At 44.7% G+C, this 21285-nt stretch overlaps 1 protein-coding gene across 4 annotated transcripts in view; it reads right to left on the bottom strand.

The window, feature by feature from the left end:
- The window catches only part of HSD11B1 (hydroxysteroid 11-beta dehydrogenase 1), a 44803-nt gene extending 23886 nt beyond the window's left edge, over window positions 1-20917 (bottom strand). The window contains exons 1-5 of one of the 4 annotated variants that reach the window (XM_060294165.1): window positions 20695-20917; window positions 5369-5482; window positions 4497-4627; window positions 3663-3774; window positions 3340-3531 (exon numbers count right to left, since the gene is read on the bottom strand). In XM_060294165.1, coding sequence (XP_060150148.1) covers window positions 3340-3531; window positions 3663-3774; window positions 4497-4627; window positions 5369-5456 — 523 coding nt within the window. In that variant the 5' untranslated portion in view covers window positions 5457-5482; window positions 20695-20917. Of the gene's footprint in view, window positions 1-3339; window positions 3532-3662; window positions 3775-4496; window positions 4628-5368; window positions 5505-20694 lie in introns of all 4 variants that reach the window. The other 3 variants (XM_030872919.2, XM_060294161.1, XM_060294169.1) reach the window with 3 other exon arrangements.
- Window positions 20918-21285: the final 368 nt, after the last annotated feature.

The following is a 21285-nucleotide window of genomic DNA, read 5'->3' as shown; positions in this document are numbered from 1 at the left end:
TTTGAATATTTAAAGAAACTCAGTGTTTTATTATGTCTAGTTTCATTTCAAAATAGGCCTTGGATTTTTCTTGATACAGACGAATCACCATCCTCACACTTGTACCGGTCCAGTGTGGTTGGCATTTGTACTATAATTGCTGTTGTTAGTATTTGTATTACCAGTGAAGCCAGAAAAGAGAAATAGAGAGGAAGTAGGGTTTCTAAAGGTAACTTAGGAAAATGTAGTAGGTAAGAGGAAACGTTTAAAGGAAGCTGGTGAGGACTGAAAAAGTCTTCATAGAAGGTGAGGTTAAATGGATCCTTAGAGGAAAAAAGGTGGGGCTGTTGGTGGGGGTGACAGGTTTGTCCATGATCCCCCTGAGGGGGAGTAAAGAAGGGGCAGAGAAGCAGTATTAGATGCTGAGTCCAGCTGTCATGTGTGTAACTACCATAGTTATGGGGTTCACAGAACCAGGGAATTCAAAAATGGAATGACTTTTCCTTTTCTAAAATTGAACCTAAGACAACCTTTTTGACTCAGGGCAAATAAACTTTTTCCAGATGTTGTCACATGTTCTGTGCCCAATCCAGTGATTTTTCTCAGGCAAATTGGAGTGTTAATCTCTCTGTCTCAGTTTGTTTCACAAATACCATCTAGGTATTTTCTTCCCATTCTTTCTCCTGCCCCACTGTCTCCTGCATCAGTGGAAGGGGTTTTGCTTTCGTGATGGACCTGAATGTGAGAGAGATTGGGTCTGGGGTGTGTGTGTATGGTGTGAGGTACACATGTGGGGTGGCCTAGAGGGAATACTGCCTCTGGTCTTATATGCATGGGTGATATGGGGGAGACTGTTAATTGTCAACATCAGTGTCTTTTATAGAAATAGAACCCCTGATTTTCAGCTGGACACAAGTTCACCTTGAATAAAGTCCACAACTGCAATCAGCTGTAGCAGAAGTATATGACATTCAAGTTGTATTCTTCTTTCTCCATTTTCTCTAGCTAGAATTCTGACATGATAATGAGCCACCTTGGACATACAGGTGAGGATAACACCCAGGGATGGTGGTTTTGTGATAGAAGGTTCCTAGACGATCCCATGGGGCAGAACTCCCATTGCAGCTCTAAACTGCTTACCCCAGGCTGTTTCATGAGAGAAAAATTAATTTCTATTTGTTCAAGCCATTGTAAATTTAGGTTTTTGTGATAGTAGCTCAAAATATATCCAAACTAGCATGTGGAGGAAGGAGGGGAGACTAATCGATGCCACATATACATAGAAAGTTGAGCAGTAGCTGCCAGAAACAGTGTTGAGTGGTGGATGGATGTGGACTGTAAGGAAATTCCCAGAGGCAGCCATACTGTCTTTGATGATGCTAAAGAAATAGCTGAGGCTTTAAAGAACGTATTACAAGTATGGGATTTCCATGTAACACAATACCTAGAAATGCACTGGGGATAAAAACAATTGCTGATTACTGCAATTCAATAAACACTTAAGGCAGTCCCTGGAAAGAATTATTAAAAAGCCAACCCAACACTCTTTGGCTGACCTTAGGACCAATCTGCGGTTTAGCGTCCCATGTTTGTGGAATTCAGATTTTACGGAGGAAGGATTAAGGAACATATTTGCTGACTGTCTGAAAGAACATAGCTTATGTAAATCAACTATGCTTCAATTTTAAGAAAGAATATAGCCTAGAGCAGAGAAATTCTTCAGTTAGGGCGAGAAAGCAAAGTGTTTGTACTTTGCCAATTCACAGACATGCTTCAAAGCAAACAGGCTGAACTTTTGGCTATACAAACAATAGACACGAAGGTTAGTAGTCCAGCTAGATTTCTACCTCCCAGAGTCCATAGAAATTACGAGGTGCCATTTGGTAGGTGGAGAAGATGTGTGGAAGCAGAGGTTATCGGAATTTCATCACACCCTTGGACTTCTACAGTAACTCTGTTCCTTCTGAGGACATTTAGGCTGTAGTGTTGTAAGGCTAAAGTGGATATATTACTTATTCAACTGAGATCATTAAAGCCACCTACACCATGACTGATGCGAGGGTTTGGGCCAATGCCCTAGGATGGTTTGGGGATGTGCCCAGCACCCTCTCACTCAGTATGCATCCAGGATCTCTCCCTTCCTTTCAGCCCAGAGAGAGGCTGTGTCTGGGGAGGGGCAGGGGAGTCTGTGTTGTCCAGGAAGCACAGGGTTGCATATCAATCACCCTGTTTGGCGGGTAGAACAGACACACTGCCCTTTTATCTGATCACTGATCACTATGCAGGCCTTTTCCGTCCTGGAAGTAGAACTCTTTACAACATAGATGGTGTTCTGAGTCACAGTAATAACTAATGTTTGTGAAGTACTTAAGAAATTACAAAGTCTAGGTTATTTGTTTTTACATTGCTAGGAATCACATGTAGATGGCTAATTTTGATCCTGGTGTTTGCATCTTCCATGCACATCCTTCTAACGGACTGATCGACAAATACGTGTGGAACTTCTCTACTGGACCCATAATGAAAGGGGCCTAGGAATCCCCCAAGCTGGAAACTCTCTGGCTTTTCACTGGTGATAACTTCGAATGCTGTCACCCTCCGAAGCATAGGGCACTCCTCTTGATCACGCAGAGTTCTCTTTATATTTCTCTGTACACACTCTCTCCCTACCCTCTTGGTGGATTAAAATGGATTTTGATGTAGCAAGTTCGGATTTTGGAGAACACCCCAATACAGGCAGGTCTGTTATAATACGGTGCATTTGTTTTTGTTGTTCATTTCATTTGGTCTTGGCTCAACCCACTTATCAGACAACTGTATGTTGTTCAAACACTTCACCTCTCAGTTCTACCTTTGTATCAACTAACTTTACCAACCTAGAGCTCTTGGTCATGGAAGAAGCAAAATCTTGTTTATCTATGATGACCAGGTCTCGCCCTGAAACTCAGGACAGGCTGTCCCTCCAGCAGCCTCTCGATGACCCTTTGGACTCCCATTTGTTGATCACAAACCACCAGGCGAGTTCAGGGAAGCACTCCGAACTGCTGCTCTTCCTCTGTTACTTCCAGGAATCTTGTAGTCTATCCACCCTGAACAAGCCCTCATTTTCATGGTCTCACTTGTTCCTAACACTGTGTCTTTTACTCAGCGTGCATGCATCTCGGTGAGTTTCCATACCCAAGGCTCTTATTCGTACATCTGCCTGTCCACGCATTTGGGCAAGCATTTCAGCTTCCAGTTTCTATTGTGTTACTTCTCGGGATGGAAACTGATAACATGCATGTTCACTGCAGAGCCCCCAACACCATCCCCGGCACTTCTGCCACTCCTGCCTTCCACACTGGCCCCTGCCCCACTCACCGGCTATCGAGGAGACAACCACAATGCTCCCGTTGCTCTGCTTCAGCATGGGCATGGCGGCCCCGCTCAGGACCACATAACTCAGGAAGTTGACCTCCATGCTTTTGCGCACGTGGTCAATGTCATCGATAAATACAGTCATAGGATTGTTGGTGTTGGTGATGTGGTTGAGAATGAGCATGTCTAGTCCCCCTGTAAGAGACGGCTGTGTTGAGAGAAACCATCTGAGGTTGATACCTTCTCCCCCTCCTCCCCGTCTCAAAAGCTCCCTGGTGAATCCCTAGGGCAAAGTCCAGAAGAGGAGAGAGGAGAAGCTGTCTCACCCATGAGTTTTCCAGCTTTGGCCACAAATTGCTCTGCGAAGGTCATGTTCTCCATGGTGCCAGCAACGTAGTGCGCGGAGGATGCGCCGAGCTCCAGGCAGTGGGATACCACCTGCAGAGGCACAGCGGCCATGGCGTCAATCTCGGCTGAAGACTTTTGGGGGGCAGTCTCTGACATAATGGGGGTTTAAATGAGAGGTTGCTCACAGCCCTGTTTTGGTAGGGGTGTGTGTGTGTGTGTGTGTTGCTAAATGCAACTGACACAATATTAGTCCCCTGTTTGAAATACTGTCTGGAATAAGATAGGGTATAAATGGATAAATCACTGTGCTGGAGTTTAAGTCTGTGCTCATGAGTTTCTGTAAACAGATGTTTCTGAACACATTATTGGTAGGGATGCTAGTTCCTGTGTGGGTAGCCCTAAGTTTGTGAATATTTGTGTATCCTTGGGTTTCTGAGTCTGAGTATATAAGAGAGCATGTGTCTGCATGGGTACCAGAGTATGAATTCCTGAGTACGTCCTGGAATGTTGGTATCTGAGCACATATATGTATGTCTGTGACTCCATGTGTCAATGTGTGTGAATAGGCATGCCTATCTCATAGATAGAGATAGAGCCCAAGAACTTTGTGTCTAGATATGTATGCATGAGAATGAATACTTAAATGCATACTTTTATATTCGTTTGGGTGTTTGAACCCTCTGTGTGTGTGTGTGAGTATGCATCTATGTCTGAGTGTGCCAGTTCTGTGTGTTGGCATGTATATGTGAGCATACATAGGAATACATCTGGGCACGTGAGGGTACCTATGGCTGTGGGCACAGGACCCTCACCTTCTTTAGAGCTTCTTCTGACCTCGCTGTCACTACCACATGGGCTCCCATTCTCGCCAGATGATAGGCCATCTCTCTTCCAATCCCCTTGCTGGCCCCTGTGACAATCACTCTTTTTCCTCGAAGCATCTCTGGGAAACCCCAAAAGAAAATAAGGACCATAGCTGTCAGCAACATACCTCCTCCCACTTTAGAGGTGGACAGCCTTATCTCAGTGTCTAAAGGTTATGAGCCCAGATCAACTCATCTCAAATTGCATAAATCAATGAAGGAACAGATCAACTCTTCCGTAAACATTCTCTGAAATGGGAGTTTGCTTTGGTTGCTCAAAACCAAGCCTTCCTGCTATCCTTTTCTGAAAACCCCTATGGAAAGAGAACAGCTAAAACACTGGAGTTCCAGACATTTCTGGATTCATCCAGTTGCTCAATTGAAATAAAATTCAAAGAGTCATCAAAACACATGTGCTCAGAGAGATTCCAGATACTTTCTCTCACTTCTATTTAGTCATCAACTCCAGAATTCTTTCTTGTTTGCCACTTATCCATCTCTCCACAGAGCCCAATTATCTGGCTAAGTTGTGAATTTTGGAATAGCCCTATTTTTTTGGTAAGAGATCTGAAATTGCTTTTGATCAAAGGTGCCAAATAAAACATGGACTATTTGGTAATCTTCTAACGCGATGATTACCCCTCCCTACACCCCTATTACCCAGCCTGTGGCTGGAAGACATAGAAACACAGTCTCACCTCAGGGTCCCCTCTTGTCCAGCAACTTTGGGGATCAAGAACTCCTTTTTATCCTCAGAAACACTCTAGCCATCCCTGGGTTTTTAAATCTATTCCTCCAAAATTAGACACATTGGTACTTACCTGGTCTGAACTCCTCCTTCGCAGAATAGTAGTAGTAGGCCAAGAAGATCCCCAGAATGGGGAGGAGATATTTCTTCATAAAAGCCATCAGACAGGGACCTGGCCTGAGGAGCCCTGGAGGACACACAGAGAGAACCTACAGAGCTTTCTACAACCTCCTAGGCAGGCAGCGGCCTCTGAATTGTGACATCAGGGATGGGGGAGGCTGGTTTAGTCTCAGGCAGTCCTAGCCAATTTCCCTGTCAGAGCAGCGATTGGCTTTGGGTGGGATCCCATTCGTCCCTGGCAGCCTGTGTGGTGGATTTCATAATGGACAATGTTTACTCCATTTCATTGAGCAAGAAGAGACTTCCAGATGGCCAGGCTCATGATTGTACAGGACCGGATTCCAGAGCATCCCTACCCTGAGCCCGTCTTCCTCTTAATGCCGTTTACTCCAAGCATCAACGGCCTTTCAAAAGTGGTATATCAAAGGCAGAGAGAAAGTGTGCACAGGGCTTCTGGGGAAGTGTGAGTAATAGCAAAGAGAGCCAAAGTCAAGCAAGTCTCATTCTCAGCCCCACCTCCTAGTCGGAAGCAATTAAAAATAACAGCACAAAACAGAAAAATAAGCTTAGTTAAAAAAAAAAAAAGTGCACATTTTGGAGAAAAAAAAAAAAGCAAAGAAGCCCTATAAATCCCACACTTAAGTTCAATGAACAATATTACAACATCAAAGGGGAATGCAAGCCAGCCAGAACCCAGATGGCGGGAAACCCATGACCGGGTCAAGACTCTCAGGCAAGTGCAATGGAATGTACACTTATTAATTTAGCAGCAAATACAGAAGAAATAATGAGTGCCAAGAAAAAAAGGCATTAAGCTGTTAAAGTAGGTCTTATAAATGCGACAGAGGACCAAGAACGTGAACAGGATGGTAGGAAGAGGGGACCTGACGTAGAAGAAAAAAGAATGAGCATCGTTGAAGCAAAGCTAGCCTGAAAAGCCCACATCCAGCTAAAAATTGATCTAGTAACAGTAAAAGGACCAGGGGGGAGAAACCCCTACTAATTTATCACAGAAATATAGAAATAACCACCTTGGTATGTCTGTAGCAAGAATTCATTAAGGCTCAATCTTCAAAGAAAGAATTTAAGATATAGTATTGTTAAGTTTTTCGACTTAAAAACAACTAACCAAACCATACACATTACCCTATCACAGAGCAAATCCAGAATTCTGCAAGTTACCAGCGTAGCCAAGAAAATCATTTAAATATGGCAATAAGAATAGGTACCTGTGCTTTGGAGGAGGAATGTGGGTTGAGGGCGGGGGTTGGAGGATTCACACAAGATTAAGAGAAATTGAATTATGACCCCAAGCACAGTATCTGGAAACACTCACTGAATTTTCACTTCAGAGCAAGGGAAAATAAGTTAAGACCCAGAGGAGATGAAATAATTTGCCAACAAAGGCCCACAGCTGTGAAGTTCACTTCCAGAAAACAATGCAGATTTGAGAACAGTTGAAGGCTACATAGAGCTCAAGGTTCATGGAGGACAAAATAGAAAACATGTTTTTTAAATACTTTTTTTTTTTTTGCGGTACGTGGGCCTCTCACTGCTGTGGCCCCTCCTGCTGCGGAGCACAGGCTCCGGACGCGCAGGCTCAGCGGCCGTGGCCCACGGACCCAGCCGGTCTGCGGCACGTGGGATTCTCCCAGACTGGGGCACGAACCTGCGTCCCCTGCATCGGCAGGTGGACTCTCAACCACTGCTCCACCAGGGAAGCCCAGAAAACATGTTGTTTAAAAATCAAGTGGAAAATTACATTACATAGTGTCAGAACTACAAGACCTGTAGGCATAGTTTTATAAAGGACTTTATGCCACCAAGATATGTTACACACTAGACTCCATTTTCATCTCTACAGGAAAAGGAATTTAAGTTTTATTTTCTTAATACTATACTATTAATAGCAAAAATATAGGAAACAATGAAAAATGACTTTCAAATCTGATGATGCTAAAATGATAGAAAGATGAACAGATTAGGGAAGTTTATTGCCTGACACACACAAAAAAAGAATTTTAAAGTGCACTACAGAAAATATAAATTTAAAGAAAGCAAAAATAGCAACGAGCAGGAGGAACTGTAGATGACAACATAAAACAAGTCAACTATTGCTCATTGTTAGCTGAATTAAAAAATGAAGTCCAGGGCTTCCTTGGTGGCGCAGTGGTTGAGAGCCCGCCTGCCGATGCAGGGGACGCGGGTTCGTGCCCCTGTCCGGGAAGATCCCACATGCCGTGGAGCGGCTGGGCCCGTGAGCCATGGCCGCTGAGCCTGCGCGTCCGGAGCCTGTGCTCTGCAACGGGAGAGGCCACAGCAGTGAGAGGCCCGCGTACCGCAAAAAAAAAAAAAAAAAAATGAAGTCCAATGTTGTGCTGCCCCCAAAGACATTTAAATGCAGACACATAAAAAACGCTGCAAACAGATTAATAATTAGATGGCCAAAGAGCTATCATGTTGGAAAATAGGGATACAGAGAGAGCATCCAAGAAAATAATTTTCATGGACTTTGATGAAATAATTTTTTTTATATCTTTTTTTTTTGTGGCTGCGTGGCATGCGGGATCTTAGTTCCCCGACTAGGGATCGAACCCGAATCGGTGCCCCCTGCAGTGGAGTGCGGAGTCTTAAACCCTGGACCACCAGGGAAGTCCCTGATGACATAATTTTTAATCAATAAAATGCATCAGTGAGAATGAGGACACTGCGTAATGGTTGATGACATTCAATCTTAGAGGCTCTCAGAAGTTTTGGTCTCAGGATCCCTTTAACAATGTTAAAAATCATTGAGGATCTCAAAGAATTTTCGCGTATGTGGTTTTACCTATTGACATGGATGTATTAGAAATTGACTGAGAATTTCTTTTTTAGCTCAAGAATGCATGAGCATCCACGTATTAAGCTCTGTGTTATTACACATCCTGTAGGCTGGGGAAACTCATGAGAGAAGGAGAAGGAAAAAGGACAAACAATGTTTTAGTATGATTATGAAAGCAGCTTTGACTTTTCAAACTCCCAAGAGGGTCTCAGGGACCCGGGGAACCACACTTGGACCACATTATGTAATACACATGGATCCACTGTATGTCTAGAGTTACATGTCTGGTTCTCTCATTAGCTTGTCAACTCGGACACGGACTATGTCTTTTTCATCTTTACCTCTCTCCATCTCCTTCTAGCTTTGCTCCAAAATAGGCATTCAGTGAACTTTTGCTGTTTTAGTGTTTCCGAGGCACTGCAGCGATGAGAAAATGGCTGTCTTTCTGGAGCCTGATTTAATCCAGGGAAGTCACTGAGATTTAGCATTCTGGCCAGAGCTGATCAACCCCTGCCCCCCTAATCCTCTTCTGGCGATGCTCAACAAATTGAAAAAAAAAAGAAAGAAAAAAAGACAAAGGAAATATGAACACTTCACCTAGCATTTGTTTGGACGAATTTTCACCAATCAAGTAAAGTTTCTTTCACTGCCATAGCAACGAACTGAGCTGTTCATTCCTTCACGCTGCTCCTCCTTTGTAAGGCATTGACCACCTACATTTTAGAGCAGGGTTTCAGTGAAATGCCCTCAACATGACCTGGTCATTTTCAAAAACCCACGTAGCATGGGTCACTCTCAGCTGGAGGTGCATGGCTGAGCCCAGCCAGGAATTCTCTCCGACTTGATCAGCCCCACCTAAATAAATGGGGTCAAGAAAAGCGAGATGGTGAGAAGACGTGCAGGGTTGTTGAATGGGAAAGGGCCTCGGAGGGATGGGCCAGATCTGGGAGGACTCACAGGAAGTGGCAAACACGTGAGGGGGGGCGGCCACAGGGGAATTCCTGTGCATTTGGCATAAAATGTAGATCGTGCAAGGAGCACCTGTCATTTCTGAAGCAGCAGCATCTGGAGGGCTTTCTGGGACTGTTTGGTAGCTTTGTTAAGAAAGTGGTCTCTTCCTTGTGAAAACTGATCCTGCCAGTGGAACAGTGGGCAGACCTTGGAGTAAAAGGTGGGTGAACGCTCTCTGTTCCGAGGTTCTGCCTTCTCTGGGAAAGTAGCACCAACAGGTTGAGACAGGAAAGGATCTTAGCATAATGTTAGAACGCATAAAATTCTCCCCTTTCCTCCATCCTCCCACCCTGTTCCCCACCCCAATCCAGTTCCTCTGGTCCGATGGTTTTAAGGACTCCTCAGTCTGTGCCATGGCTGCCAAAATCTGTTTCTAGCCATGGAAACAGCTGTAAAATGAAATTCATTAAATTCATTTTAAGGCAAGACAAGAAAAATTTAAACAAAAAATCTTCGCTGCCCTTTGGCCTCCTTTCTCCTCCCACTGTGCATTGTATATCTGTATTATGCATGGCCCAAACCTTCCCCATCGACAGAAATACCTGCTCAACCATAAGAGCGATGTTCTCCTAGCACCAATAAGACAATTCCTTAAAGATAACAGTCCTTCATGGTGCTTAGATGTGGATTATGTAAATTGTCAATAATCCGTCATTATACGTCAATAATACAGCCCTCTGTCTCAGAAAACTTACATAACTGTGGCTTGACTTCTAACGGGCAGAACAATTCTCAGAACTTTCTGAGATGATTTTCCTGGGTTGTAACCCTCAAATTTGACTCAAATAAAAATTTCCTTTTCTTTCTTAAATCCACTGATTCATTTTTTGTCGACACAACTATCATTTTACGTCATTTTGTCTGATAACATGGATTCCCTTCCTCCCTTACCCCGTCCCCTTCTTCTCCCTCCCCTGTATACCTAACAAGAGGGCAAGTTCTATTTGTCAACCCTTTTGTAGGACCCTACTCCTAATGTACAGATTTACTCATTTTTTCCAACTAATGGAAGCTCAGATGCAGGAAAATGATGGGATAACCTGCCCTGTGTCTGCCATCCTGTCCCTACCAGTCACATGTAGTCCATGGCAGGGGGACTGATGAGGCAGACTACCTGGAATGTGTTTGCCTGGGAGAGCCGAGAGCCTCCTGGGAAAGAGCAAGTACCCTAATGAGGCCCAGAGTTTGGCCCGATCCCTGCCCCCTCAGTGTGGGTAGGGCAGAGACAATTCTAAATATGTACTTGCATGCAGTTTTTCAAGATTTTCCTCTGGTCTATGGCACGTGAACTTGCCCTGGAGCTCCGAGTAGCCATGAACAGTAACCGTAAAGTTACTCCCCAGAAAGTTTGGTGAAACAGGGGCAGCACCAGGGCTCCATGGGAGAGGCCCACACAGCGGGGAGGAGAGGACTGACTCCGGCAAAGCTACCGCACGGCTTCGGCCACCCGGTGCTTTTTCTTGGTTGTTCAGCCCAGCTTTCAGGAAGCACATCAGGTTGGCATAGCAGCCTCCGCCAGGTGGGATTCTTAGGGTGCCAGTGACTACAGCATTAGAGGGAGGCCACTTCCCTTAGGGGCGAAGTAGGGTTGCCACATTCAGCAAATAGAAAGACAGGACACCCAGTTAAATTTGAATTGCAGATGAACCACAAATGCTTTTTGAGGATTTATATAATCTCAACTATTGCACGGGATTATACGAATACTAAAACGTTATTCATTGTTTATCTGCAATTCAGATTTAACTGGGTGCCCTGAGTTTTATCTGGCAACCCTGGAATTGGCACAGAACTTTGGGAACGCTGGGAGAAACTGTACCTTAGGTGTGGACAAAGCATCCTTGACCATGGCTAGTGATAGCAAAGGTGAGAATACCTTGTGTACCTTCCCCGCAATGGAATCCAGCTGCCCGGCCACAGACAGCTCCCAAAGGGCTATAAGTAGCAAAGGAGGAAAAGGGTACATGCCGCATGTTGGCTGAGTGACTTCATTTATTTAGGTTGTATGACCGATCAGATCCTATGACCTATGAAAGAACAAAAGCCTTCCAAGTCCTAGAAGGCACTAGACATGGCAATAAATGAAATGTGTAAAGTATTGTCAGTGCTGTGATGGAAGTCTACGGTGGGGAGTAAAGAAGGAAATAGGTCTCTCAAAGTGGGGGATGGGCCAGTAGGGCAGGCTTCAGAGGAGAGGTCAACCCTGATCCGTATTGAAGCAAGAGCAGGAATACTCCAGGCAAGCGAAGAAGGATAGGAGGGAGCATTGCTAGGGTTCCAGAGTGTGTGGGAGAGAGAGGAGGGTTGGTCCGTAGCACATTCCATGCAGAGGAAGCTGTGTGAGAAAATAGAAGGAGGTGTGGAAGAGAATGGAGTGTTTGGGAAACTGCAAACAATTCCACGTGGCAGGATCACTGAATTTCAAGGGGTGGGGTTACGTGGGGCGAAATCAGCCAGGAGAAGTAAGCAGAACCGCATCCTTGAGGGCCATACACATTTACTGCTGGAATCTGTTGTTCTGGCGTTTACGGCCAGACATGAAGCCTCGGCACCCTAATCCCTTCCCAGCGCTCTGCCTGTTCACTGGCCTTTTGCATCCCTCACAGCCTTATGCTGAAAATTCAGGATCCCCTGCCCACCTCAGGCTCATCAATCCAGCCCCCCTGCCTCCATCAACACTTCGCTCTCCCAGGGCCACGCTGGGCCTGGCCTCGCCCTCTGGCTTACAGCTCTGGAGCTCTGCTGAGTGATGTTCCTGGGCTCCCCAAGCCACACGCAGGTAGATTTTCCTACCACGTCTTCCGCTTTTTGATTCTGTTTACTTATCTGATGTCTCAGGAGCCCTTTCTGCTCTTGCCTCTCTCCCCTGCTCCCAAGGATCTTCTTCCCTTGGATTCTGTCCATATATAGCCTCTGGGCTTTCTTCCTACTCCTCAGACTACTTCCCCTTGGTGTTCTTTAGATTCTGTCCTCACTCTTTCCTCCTTTCTATCTTTGGGCGATTTCTCTCATTCTCATGGTTCCAATTGCTATCTTTCAGTTGATGAGTATTAAAAATCTCTATTTCCTGTGCCGCATTATATCCTAAATTTCAGGCAGCATAACCACCTGTTTACTCCACCTCTCCCTCTTAATGCCTTCTAAACACCTCAAACTCAACATGCCGAAACCGCCCTGATTATTTTTTTAACAGCTTTTGTGAAGTACCGTTTTTCTTGTTGTTGGTTTTCTTTTTTGTTTTTTTTTTGCGGTATGCGGGCCTCTCACTGTCGTGGCCTCTCCCGTTGTGGAGCACAGGCTCCAGACGCGCAGCCCCAGCGGCCATAGCTCACGGGCCCAGCCGCTCCGCGGCACGTGGGATCTTCCCGGACCAGGGCACGAACCCGTGTCCCCCGCATCGGTAGGCGGACTCTCAACCACTGCGCCACCAGGGAAGCCCAGTACCGTTTTTATACCAGAAAAGTATCTCGTGGTAAGTGTACAGTTCAATGGTTTTTAATAAATTTGCGACGTTGGGAAACCATCACCACCATCCAATTTTACATTTCCGTCACCCCCCAGAGGTTCATCTTTACCCATTGACAAGTCCCCATCCCCAGGCTTGGGCAACCAATAATCTAAGTTTCTGTCTCTCATTTTAGTGGAATCACATAACATGTGATCTTCTGAGCCTGATTTCTTTGACTTATCCTGTTTTTGAGGTTCATCCACATTGTAGCATGTATCAGTACTTTGTTCCTTTTTATGGCCAAATCCTAGTCCGCTGTACGGATATACTACGTTTTGTTTATCCATTCACTAATTCACAGACATTTAGAATTTCCCACTCTTTGGCTATTACAAATAGTGCTTGTATGAACATTGGTGTGAAAGTCTTTATGTGGTCTTGCTGGGTTGTGAGGTAAATCTATATTTAACTTTTAAAGAAACTGCTAAACTGTTCTCCAATGACTTTGTGATTTATTTCAATCAAGGGCTTTAGCATCCATCCAGTTAATGCTCCAGAACCTTGGAAGTCCTTCCTTACTCCTGCTTCCCCATCTCCCCACATCCCATTACTTACCAAGCCCAGGCAATTCTACCTCCTGGATATCTCTAGACCCATGTCATTCCATCCTCACCCTCGCTGTGACTATCCTCACTCTTCTCTCTGCCTATCCCACCTTCTCCAATACATTGATTTATTTTTTAAAAAGTTTGTGAAACATTTGATATGCACAAAACAATAGATGAAGACATGAACAATTTAGGCGGCATGATAATAAGGCAAAAGCCTTGCTGGCCTACCAACCACCTTAAGACCTGACTGTTGCCAACACTGTGGAAGTGCCCTGTGGGCTTCAGTGCACCCAGTTCTTCTTCAATGACTCCTTATTGTTCTTAGAATACAGTCCAAACACGTTATTTTAGCTTTAACAAGCTCTTTGTAAGCTTTGAAATACTTTCCCAGGAACCTCTCACCACTCTACCCCCGTTCCTTCTTATCCTTCAGGTTCTACCCGTTGAAGTCACCCTCCCTGCCCTCCCTTGGACATGTAACGTATCACCAAACACTGGGTATTTCTCTTATCATAGCTCCCATCACTTTGTACTCACAGTTGCTCATTTGTCTGTTTTTCCCATTACACACAGGTCTGAGAGGGCAGAGGCTTGATCTATCTCACCAGTGTATCTCCCGTGCTTAGCACGGTGCTTGCACATGGTGCAAGTGCTAGAAAGCATTTTCTGAGTGCTTAATGGAAACAGACTCTTATACACACAAATAAATATGTCTGCTAGGTATTTGAAGGTCAGGAGAAATCTCTAGGCTAGAGATATTGATCTGGGAGAATGAAATCATATAAGCTAAAGTTAAAAGCAGACAGATGACACCCCCAGGGAGAGGGTGAAGGGCACAGTGGGATATCACAGAAGATGAGAACTGGTGGAGCGGAGCAAAGGAGGAACAGGCAGCGGGAGGACCTGAGGCAACAGGTAACCTGGGGGAGGGGTGGGGGTGGACGGAGGGTGGTCTCTACGAGATGCGAGAGGTCACAGCTTCTGAGAGGTCAAGGAGGATGAGAAGCGACCAAAATACATCGGGTCTGGGAATGGGAATCGCTGGAGACCTGTCAGAGTCGTGAAGGCACTAAAGCCAGGATGCTAAGGGTTGAGGAGTGATGTATAGAAGTAAAGGACATGTTTCGTGTGAGTGTGGAGAAGGGGGACATTCGAGGAGCTTGGGAGGCACGCAGATCTGAAGGAGGGCTCTGATTTTTAGGATAGCGGTGAGTTAAGGTTTCATTCAAAAGTTTTGGAGCATTTTCTCTGTGCCAGACACTGTGCTGGGCTGAGCAGATTTTCAGCGTATGGGAAAGATCCAACAGCGTCCATAGACGGAATCGCTGGATTTACAGGGTCCGACGATCTAGCACGTGGCTCCAGAAAAGGAGACTCAAGGAAGGAAGGTGAGGGTGGCTGTTGAACTCCTGCGGTCTGCTTCTAAATTCCGTGAGCTTTTTAGCCTAGCGTGTGTCCTTCCTTCGATTTTTGAGAGGCAGATGGCTAAGGCTTCCCCATGTGTCCATCTCTCTTGGAGGAGGGCGAGGAAGCAGGCGGGGAGTTGAACTCCTTAAGGTCTCCTTTTCCTCGGATTTGGCCACAGTAGGTAACTTCTATTCTCATACCTGCCTCATCCCGCGCCGTTCCTGATCTTCGTGCATTCACACCTGTAAGGCAGGAAAGTCTTTCCCAGGGTGGTTGAATTTTTCCTTTTCTGTCTGATGGGAGGTTCACGAAGTTTGAGGGCTTGGAAATCACCCAGGAAAATGGCCTTACAGGAACGGAGGGAGAATTTCTAGGTTTAGGATGCTACGAGTTTTAACAGGTTTCTGCCAGAAGAGGGAGCCCCAGGGCTGAGAAAGAAAGCACAGACTGCTGGGGTTTAAAATCTTGGGGATGGGGTCTTTGTTTCTGGTATTGTTTTCAGCAGTCCACAGGGGTTTATGGGTTAAGATAAAAGAAGATGAAAGAGGGAAGGAGGGAGGAAGACAGACTCGCAATACACCGACATATACACAGAAACAGTTACACACACACAAATCACATAATCCCCCCTCCCTCACTCCTCCCTACACGCACTCACAATTTCTGCTTTAGTCCAGTGATTCCTAAAATTTGCTGTGCAATTGAATAATCTGGGGGAACTAAGGGCAGATCCTTAAGCCCCACCAAGGCCTGTTGAATCAGAACCATCCAGGGTGGGACCCAGCAATCTGTATTTTTGCACAGCTCCCCAGGTGATTCTGAAGTAATCTTTAGGTAGACAGACTGGGAAACTCTTCTGGGTAATTAGGTAAATACTTTAAATATAGCTTGTTTGAGACTGAATCTAATGGCTCCAGCCATCAACATGTTGAGTGGTAAGTAGAATGTAATCCATGAATGTTGTTATAACTGAGCCGTTTCCTCTCTTTCTTCTTTTCTTTCTTTCTTCTTCCCTCCCTCCCTCTTTCTTTCTTTTTCTTTCTTTTCTTTCTTTCTTTCTTTCTTTTTCTTTCTTTCTCTCCTTCCTTCCTTTCTTTCTTTCTTCCTTCCTTTCTTTCTTTCTTTCTTTCTTTCTTTCTTTCTTTCTTTCTTTCTTTCTTTCTTCTTTCTTTCTTTTTTGTATTTATTAATATAATACATGAGAGGCGTTACAAAGTCACATGATATCAAAAGGCTTATGATGATAACAGCAATCCTTGTTTCTCCCTTCCCCATGCCCTAGTCCCATCCAGAGGCAACCACGTTTTAAAATCTTCTTTCTTTCCTCTGGGAATTAACTGCATATTTAAAAACATTTACTGCTATTTCTTGATTTTGCAGTTTTAGAGATTATGTACTGATTTTCCACTACGGAGTATTAGGACTTTTCCTTTTTTTTTTTTAAACAGTACACACAGATACTCATTCCCTTCCTTCTAGATTCCTAACACTATTAAATTACAATTTTAATTAAATCAATAGTCAGTGTTCATATTATTATGATGGATTTTTTGCAGCTCAGCAATATAATGTACTATGATTGCATTTCTTTTCTTCTATTCCCCACCCCCGACCCGGGATTCAATAATCACCTCATTTTTGTTTGTTTGCTTACTCAGTTGTCATGTTCTCCAAATCCTCCAGTAAGGGCAATACAACTCAAATAAAGTGATCAAATTAATTGGATAAGCTCTCTATTTTTCCCTTGGAGACATCCATCTGGGAGCCCCATTCTTCCTGTTCCAATCTGGACTAGGAGCCTGATAGGCTGGTAGATGGGACCTCCCTTTGCCATCCACCTGGCAACCCCGACTTTTTCTTGGTTTATTTCTTCATGATGGTAGGGAACTTTTTTTGAGACCTTGGATGCAGGAGTGCTATTTTACATCAAACATCTTTACATGGGCTTTAGTCCATCAGACCCTGGCCACATACAGCCCAGTGTGTCAGCCCTGCCTGCTTGTCCTTACTTTACCCTCTCCCTGATTCATTGTTTGGCTGGGTAAGGATTTCAAGATTGGAGATTATCTTCTCCTGGAATTGGAAGACATTGCTGCATTGCCTTTCGGTTTCTAGCTTCCAGTGTTGATACTGAGAAGTTCAATTTCTGTCTGGACTTCTGATCCTTGTTATTTATTTATTTTTTTTTACGGTATGCGGGCCTCTCACTGCTGTGGCCTCTCCCGTTGCGGAGCACAGGCTCCGGACGCGCAGGCTCAGCGGCCATGGCTCACGGGCCCAGCCGCTCCGCGGCATGCGGGATCCTCCCAGACCGGGGCACGAACCCGTGTCCCCTGCATCGGCAGGCGGACTCTCAACCACTGCGCCACCAGGGAAGCCCTGGAATTCTTATTAGAAGATGTCAGAGCTCCTGGATGGATCCTGTAAGTTTCTTATTGTTTTTGTCCTATTTTTCATCTCTTAACCTATCTGTCCTACTTTCTGGGAGATTTTGTCAATTTTATCTTCCAGTATTTCTTTTCAATTTTTAAATTTCTAGCTGTATTTTTATTTTAAAAAGCTCCTTTCTGTTCTCCACTATTTTTAGAAACACTGACTTCCTGATCTTCATTGATGTATACACTGCCTTCCTTTATCTCTGGGGGGGATATTGACGTTGCCAGGGCTGTTGTTAATGATTTCTTCTGCTCCCTGAATTACCTACGTTGGGGTCTCCATCGGCAATATCAGGGGCTTTCATTTTATGCTTGGTGATCTTTGGAGTCAATTCCTTGGCTGTTGGAAGCTTTGTGTGTAAGGGCAGGGCTTGTCAACTATGGGAATGCACTGCAGGATAACCCAGAGGGAAGTCGGCAGTATCATTGGGGGACCCCCAAATATCAGTGTCTGTAATCATTTTTTCTTTAGTTGTATACTTTCTACAAGGAGGAATGCTTCATTCTTCTGCCTGGGGTGGGCTGGAATAAGAATGCAGAGGGCTGTGCGTGTTCTGGGATCTGAGTCAGGATAGGGGCTGAGGAGTCTCATCTTTCAGGATGGCGTCTTCCTCTAACCCTCTGTTTCTAGCTCCCTGCCTAAGCCCACCCTTTGCTGTGCCTGATGTCCCTGAGCCTGGCATCTCTTTGGCCGATTTCTCCAGAAAATAAACTTTCCTTCTTCTTGGAGGGAAAGAAAGGGGATTTGGAGCATCTCTTCCTATTTTTGCTCCCATCTCTCCCTCTGAATTGAGGTTTCTGGTGGCCTGATCCCTGGGACTCTCCTGGGCTCTGTGGCTTCTTGTTGGCCTCCATGGGCTGTTGGGCTTCAGCAGTCTCCAGTTTGCTAAGTCCCTTATCCCTCGTCCATCCACTTTCCATCTTCTGAAAGGGTATTGACATTTCTCATCTGTTGTTGTCTCCATCCTGGTCCTCTGTCCTTGTGATTTATAGCATGCACATTCTTCTGCTGTACTGTGATCAGTGCATTTTGTAAGGGAGCAGAAATGAATGTTTGTTCAACTGGCACGTATAACCCTAGAGAGTGCTTTTGAGCAGGCTGTCAGGTTTGAAGGGAGAAGAAGCCTATAGTAGTGCCATTTTCTATTCCTCCCAAGATACCCAAAATTCAAGAGTGTGGGAGTGAGACTTTTTATTAAATCATTTACGTGGAAGAAAAGGAGGGGAAATCTTTCATTTGCTCATTCATCCATTTCCCCCAAATGTTTATTGAGCACTAATAAATGTCCAAAACTGTGCTTGGTGCCAGGAATGTATTGTAAAAGCTGATCGATATCTGATGCTTTCCTTCAAGGAGATTCTAGTTAACTATAAGGAGGGTAGGGAAGTAAGTCAAAGCTCACAGTAGTGTAATACTAACGTGCATAGGGTGCTAACGGAGTACAGAGTAGGGCAGCCAAGTCATCCCAGGGAGTGGGAAAGCCTTCAGGGAGGAGGTGACCCTGGGGCTAAGTTTTGAAGAAATAAGTACAAGTTATGGAGATGAAGAAATTGGGGGAAGGCCACACCAAGCAGAGGGAGCTATTTGTGTTTAGGTAAGGAGTCTAGAAATAGCTTGATACCTCAGAGCGACCTCAAGTAGTTTGAAGTGGCTGGAGCAGGGGTCCATGTTGGGGAATGGCCTGTGTAAGAATGCAACAGCCACTGAACTGTAAATATTCACGTTAGTCCACGGCGTGATGCTGGGCCTACTAACGAAAGATGCAGAAATAATAATATCTTATTCTCTCTGTGAATTTGAGCAAATTAAAAAATATATTACTTGTAAAAGGAGGATACTATGCGATTATATAAAGAGGTAAGATATGTAAAATGCTGGATCAATGGTAGGAATGTAAAATATCCTGGCTCTTTCATGACAAATCTGTCTTGAATCCTTCTACTCTCCAGTTTCCTAACAGTTACAAAACAGATCTAGAAAAGCTTAACTATTAGGAAAATCTTTTCCCATTTTCCATTTCTGCCAAGTAAGGATTAGTTGAGCATCTTTAACTGAATATTTTATTTTATTTAATCAGGAGTTGCCGTGTTTATGTGTCCTTGGGTATCTGGGGCTCTTTTGTATAAAGTTTCTTGCAAGGCGCCTGGGTGGGACCCAGATAATTGAGTTCCAGTCTCCCTTCCTCCACTGACATATATGTGACCTTGGGCAAGACCCTGCCCCTGTCTTGGCTTCAATTCCCTCACCTGGCAAACAAGGGGAATTAGATTACCTTTAAGATTTGTTCCAGCTCAGAAATTGGATGCATGGAGCTTTTTAGCTGTACTGAAATCAGCATCAAGAAAGAGCTAGGATTTTTGGATTTTATTTTCATATCATACATAAGAGGGAAAGGCAATTCCTTCCAAATTTTGGCAAGCAAGCAGAAGTGAGATTCTTCCATCTCTCCTTACCTCTCCCGCCTTCCTTTCAGCTTCCGTCTGTGATGCACTCACAGAAAACCCAAAGGAAAATACTGGCACTAAAAGAAAAATAAACACTTCAAGTGTGTCCCTTTGAATTGGTAAGCTCTGTTGGAAAAGTTGCGGGAGCAGGACTCTTCAAAGCCAAGTGTTGTGAAAACACACCATCATGGTCTACAGGCATTTTCCAAAGTGTGAGTTTAACTATTTTAATTCCCCCAAGTGACTGGATCAGTAAACTGCAACCTTCTGGATGGTACTAGCTATCGATGGCAAGGGAACGTTTGGGCAAATGGGGGTGTAAAGCGTGGGGAATGCTATTTCTTGCTCCTGTTAGGTTTCCTCTAATGGCCCTGAAACCAGGGGCTTTGAAATCTGATTAGACCCTTCTAAGGCTCAGAATGCCAGTAGCCTAAGCAGCAGGCTGGGCTGGGATTAAGGAATAGATGAACAGCACAGGAAGAATTTTGAATGACAACTATAGGCCTCCCTTGGTCCTTTGAATAAGACTCCTTGAGATAAAACATGCCTTCTTCAAAGCTCTAGATCTCAATATTAAAAATATGAAACTAGCTGATGATTGGATGCAAAAGGCAGATATCTGCACTCTTAGCAGTTCCCAAGATACAGCATAGTGTTTGTGCTCTGTCATTACTTTAAAGCTGCTTTATAAAAATGCTTAAGACCTGCAATCTTTGTATGATTTCAAAAGAACATGCAGACATTTTTGAAACTATTTTTGCAATTTTTGGTTTCAACTTAACTTTCTGTCCCAAAATGATCAGAATGTGCTCAGTGCCAGTAACAGACATCTGGTTCCATCTGTGTTTTATCACATCTTCCCTCCTACAGAACGCAAAGCTCCAAAAAAAAAAAAAAAAGAATGCAAAGCTCATCGGGCATTTCTTTTGGTTTCTTGTTTTGACCAGCATTTGACATTGAAATCTCTTTCAGCCCAGCCCTCCGGTTTATTCCAAATAGATGCATTATTTCAATAGCGGTTTTTTGAGGACCTGCGATGGACTAGGCCCTGACACAAATGGTGATGCTATTACATATTATTGTGATTTAAAAAAGTCTTACCTTGGGGTTTCAACCAGATTTGACTTCTTTTTATTGATCTCCTTTTTTCTCTTGCTTCTTTTCTCCCTCCTCCTCTGCCTTCCCTTCTGTTTCATCTCTCTCTTCCTCTGCGGTTTCCCACTCTTTGGGGAGGGGCAGGGTTTCCTGCTCAGAAGGTGGTTGGTTTCTGGGAGGAGTCAGAAGATCTGATTCGGAACTGGAACCAGCTGGTCTGCCACCTGATACAAGAAGGTGAAGGAAGGGCCAAGGAAGAAAGCCCTCATGCTAGGACTGAGCTTGCAGCCAGGAGGCACTGGGAGATGAGCACAGTTCAGGGCTCCCCAAAGAATAGAGGGCCCCTGCAGCGGCCCACGGTGGGAATGCTTGGAAGTGGTCCTGGTTGCCCTGGAGACTTGTCCATTACTATTGCTAGCTCGGAACATGCCAGAGGCACACCAGGCAGAACCCCTGTTCCACCCTTAGCAAGCGCTCACTCTCAGATTCCTGGCTTTGCCTCAAAGTAAATAATTAAAACAAGAACTGGGTTTGGGCAGATTTTTCTTTCCCACCCAGAGAGACCAGCAACCTAATGTACTCTGTGAGGCTGCGTGT

The sequence above is a fragment of the Globicephala melas genome, chromosome 1 (genome assembly GCF_963455315.2).
Source record: "Globicephala melas chromosome 1, mGloMel1.2, whole genome shotgun sequence".
NCBI classification, from domain to species: domain Eukaryota; kingdom Metazoa; phylum Chordata; class Mammalia; order Artiodactyla; family Delphinidae; genus Globicephala; species Globicephala melas.
The sequence above is the reverse complement of the archived record's forward strand: the minus strand, read 5'-3'. Positions and strand labels throughout refer to the sequence as shown.